This window comes from Meyerozyma guilliermondii, genomic scaffold (assembly GCF_000149425.1).
Source record: "Meyerozyma guilliermondii ATCC 6260 scaffold_5 genomic scaffold, whole genome shotgun sequence".
Lineage (NCBI taxonomy): Eukaryota > Fungi > Ascomycota > Pichiomycetes > Serinales > Debaryomycetaceae > Meyerozyma > Meyerozyma guilliermondii.
The window spans coordinates 463409-466200 of record NW_001809796.1 but is presented as its reverse complement, the minus strand read 5'-3'; the positions used below and the strand labels follow the sequence as shown (position 1 = coordinate 466200).

General features: G+C 42.6%; 1 protein-coding gene across 1 annotated transcript; it reads left to right on the top strand. All coding sequences in view use genetic code 12, as the record gives it.

The window, feature by feature from the left end:
• Positions 1–619: 619 nt before the first annotated feature.
• On the top strand, positions 620–2350 carry PGUG_04200 (uncharacterized protein; the record flags this gene model as incomplete). The annotated part of the gene is made up of 1 exon (XM_001483421.1): positions 620–2350. The coding sequence occupies one exon, from the start codon at positions 620–622 to the stop codon at positions 2348–2350; it is 1731 nt and encodes a 576-aa protein (XP_001483471.2).
• Between the last annotated feature and the right edge of the window lie 442 nt (positions 2351–2792).

Here is a 2792-nt window from a genome sequence, read left to right as displayed (position 1 = left end):
GGAAGTCATATTTATTCTTTAACCACCCCAGAATATGTTGCTTTCCCAGTGGATTGTACAGCATACATGGACAATTAAGACAAAAATTCGTAATCAAGCTGACTGGTGGGTTGTGTAGATTAATGGGTTGGGCAACTACCGTTTCGAAGGCTGGAGCCCATCTCGCCAAAAATGCCTTTGATGAAAATTTGTACTCCAAAGTCAACAACGTGGCTTATGTTGATCAGGGAGACATCACTAGGTCCTCAGACGAATCCTACAATGAAAAAAGGGAACAAAAGTTGTGGAACGAACTTCTGAAGAGTGTAGCTACTGGTGAAAAAAAGTGAGAATTGTTGCAAAGTGCCGCGAATTGGCTGCAAATTGATTGTGGAAAGACGCCCAAGATACAAGTATGACAATAATATGACAGTAATATGACAGTAATATGAACTCAAATCTTCTGAACCTCACTTCGTATTTTTATATTTTTACATAAATTTATTATTCAGTTCACTTCACTGCTCTCTCTTCCGCACCCAACCATCCCACGCGATACTCACACGAAAGTCACGCGCCAAAACTTTTCAATACAAATCGCGATTCCCACAAAGTAGCGAACAAGTGTTGTGCACCTGCCATGGCATACACAGAACAGCTAGACACGTTCGTGTCGAGGCTCAAAGATAGCAGCGATCTCAAGGATTCCCAAGGAGTTCTTCTGGAACTTCTAGACATGATTGAGACGTTCAATGGTGCTGCGGAGTACGAATACTTTTTGTCCAATTTGGTACCGATTTTTATGGAGAAATTGGATCAAGTTCCCATCACTTTTGTGAGCCAGTCGCCAGAGCACAAGGTGAGAAACACCATATTGGAAATCATCCATCGCTCAATCATGAACGATACGTTTCAACCGTATGCGGAACAAATTCTCGAAACATTGACAAAGATTGTTGTTGAAGAAAACGAAGAAAACGGTGTAGTATGTATGAAGATTATCACCAGTCTTCACAAAGCATTCAAGGCGACACTTTCAGGCAAAGTTGAGGGCTTCATCACCGTCATCAATACCATTTACGATAACATGCCCGAGACGGTTTCCACCAGATTTGCTGCCAACAACTCTGAAGAAGCATCAGAGAACGACCAGGCAAAGGAAATGTCGCCTCCTTCTTTCAACGACGAAACTGCTCCACCCAAGGAACTTGCTAATGCCATGTACTCATTCAAAACTTTGGCAGAGTGTCCCATAACCATGGTTTCTCTTTACTCTTCGTACAAGAGTTTAGTACAGACTTCGCTTCCCGAATTTCTTCCTAAAACGATTAGCATTTTGGCACTCCAGGTTGAGCAACAGAAGCAGTTCCATGAAGAAGCAGCAGACCAGAATACCGTGGTGACATCCGTCAGTCCTAACATAACCAACAGACAGCTCTACAGTGACTTCATTTTGGGACAGGTCAAGGCGGCTTCTTTCTTAGCATACGTTTTTATCAGAGGGTATGCTAATCAATTTTTAGCACCAGAACAAGCAAACAGCGTCCCAGAAGTCATATTAAGATTACTACAAGACTGCCCTGCTGAACTTTCTGTGGCCAGAAAAGAGCTTTTACACGCAACCCGGCACATACTTTCCACCCCTTTCAGATCCCACTTCATTCCAAAGATCGAGCTTCTTTTCAACGAACAGGTTTTGGTAGGTAGCGGCTTGACTTCCCACGAGACTCTTAGACCTTTAGCGTATTCTACAGTTGCTGATTTCATTCACAACGTACGCAATGAACTCACGCCAAAACAGATATGGTCTACTGTCAAGATTTACTGCGATCTTCTCAAAGACGACTCGCTTGCTTTGACGGTTCAAATCATGAGTGCCAAATTACTTTTGAACTTGGTAGAGCGTATCATGAAATTGCCCAATAAACTTGAAGGCAGACAGCTATTCATGATAATCATCGACTCTTACGCCAAAAGGTTTGAAAGCTTGAACAGGAAGCATAACTTCATTTTGGCAAAACACAAGGAGTTTGAGAAAAAGAAGAGTTTGAAGGAAATCGAGTCGAAGAAGGCTATCGATAGATACACCTCGAAAACATCAGACGTTTTGGACAGAACTCCGGAAGCTGCAGAAACCTCAAAACCTCGTTCAATAGCGGAAGATTCTGATGGAGACATAGACATGGATTCAACCAACATCACACCAGAGGAAAGACAGATAGACATATTCACGTTAGAGGAGCTTTCACCTATTGCGATGACTTCAACCACATCTACTTCAAACACAGACTTACTAAAGGATGCAAGATACCTTTTCCGAACATTAATGACCTTCCTTAAATCAGGTTATCTTTGGCTTAAAGAACTGTAACCCACCAGTTCCACCTCAACCGACACAATCAGACCCCAAAATTGGGGGCCAAACTATCAACTATGATAAGTGGAACGACTCAGCGAGACTCACCTCGTACGAAGAGATAATAATCTTCAGAGGCTTGTTCCGTGGAGGAATCAGCTGTCTCAAGTTCTTTTCTGTCTCCAAGCCAAAGCTCAATGCATCGCAGAATAAATCGTTTGACTTTTCAACTGGTGGTCCCAATCTCCCAATCACATCTTCTAAAGAGGAGAAAGACTTGATGGAGATTTTCGCTACCATCTTCATCCACGTTGATCCAGCTTCTTTCAACGAAATTGTCAGCAGTGAACTTCCTTTTATGTTCGAGTCAATGTTGGAAAATGCCGCCTTACTTCACCTACCACAGTTCTTCCTCGCAAGCGAGGTAACCTCTGCCAATTTCTCGGGAATCTTAATT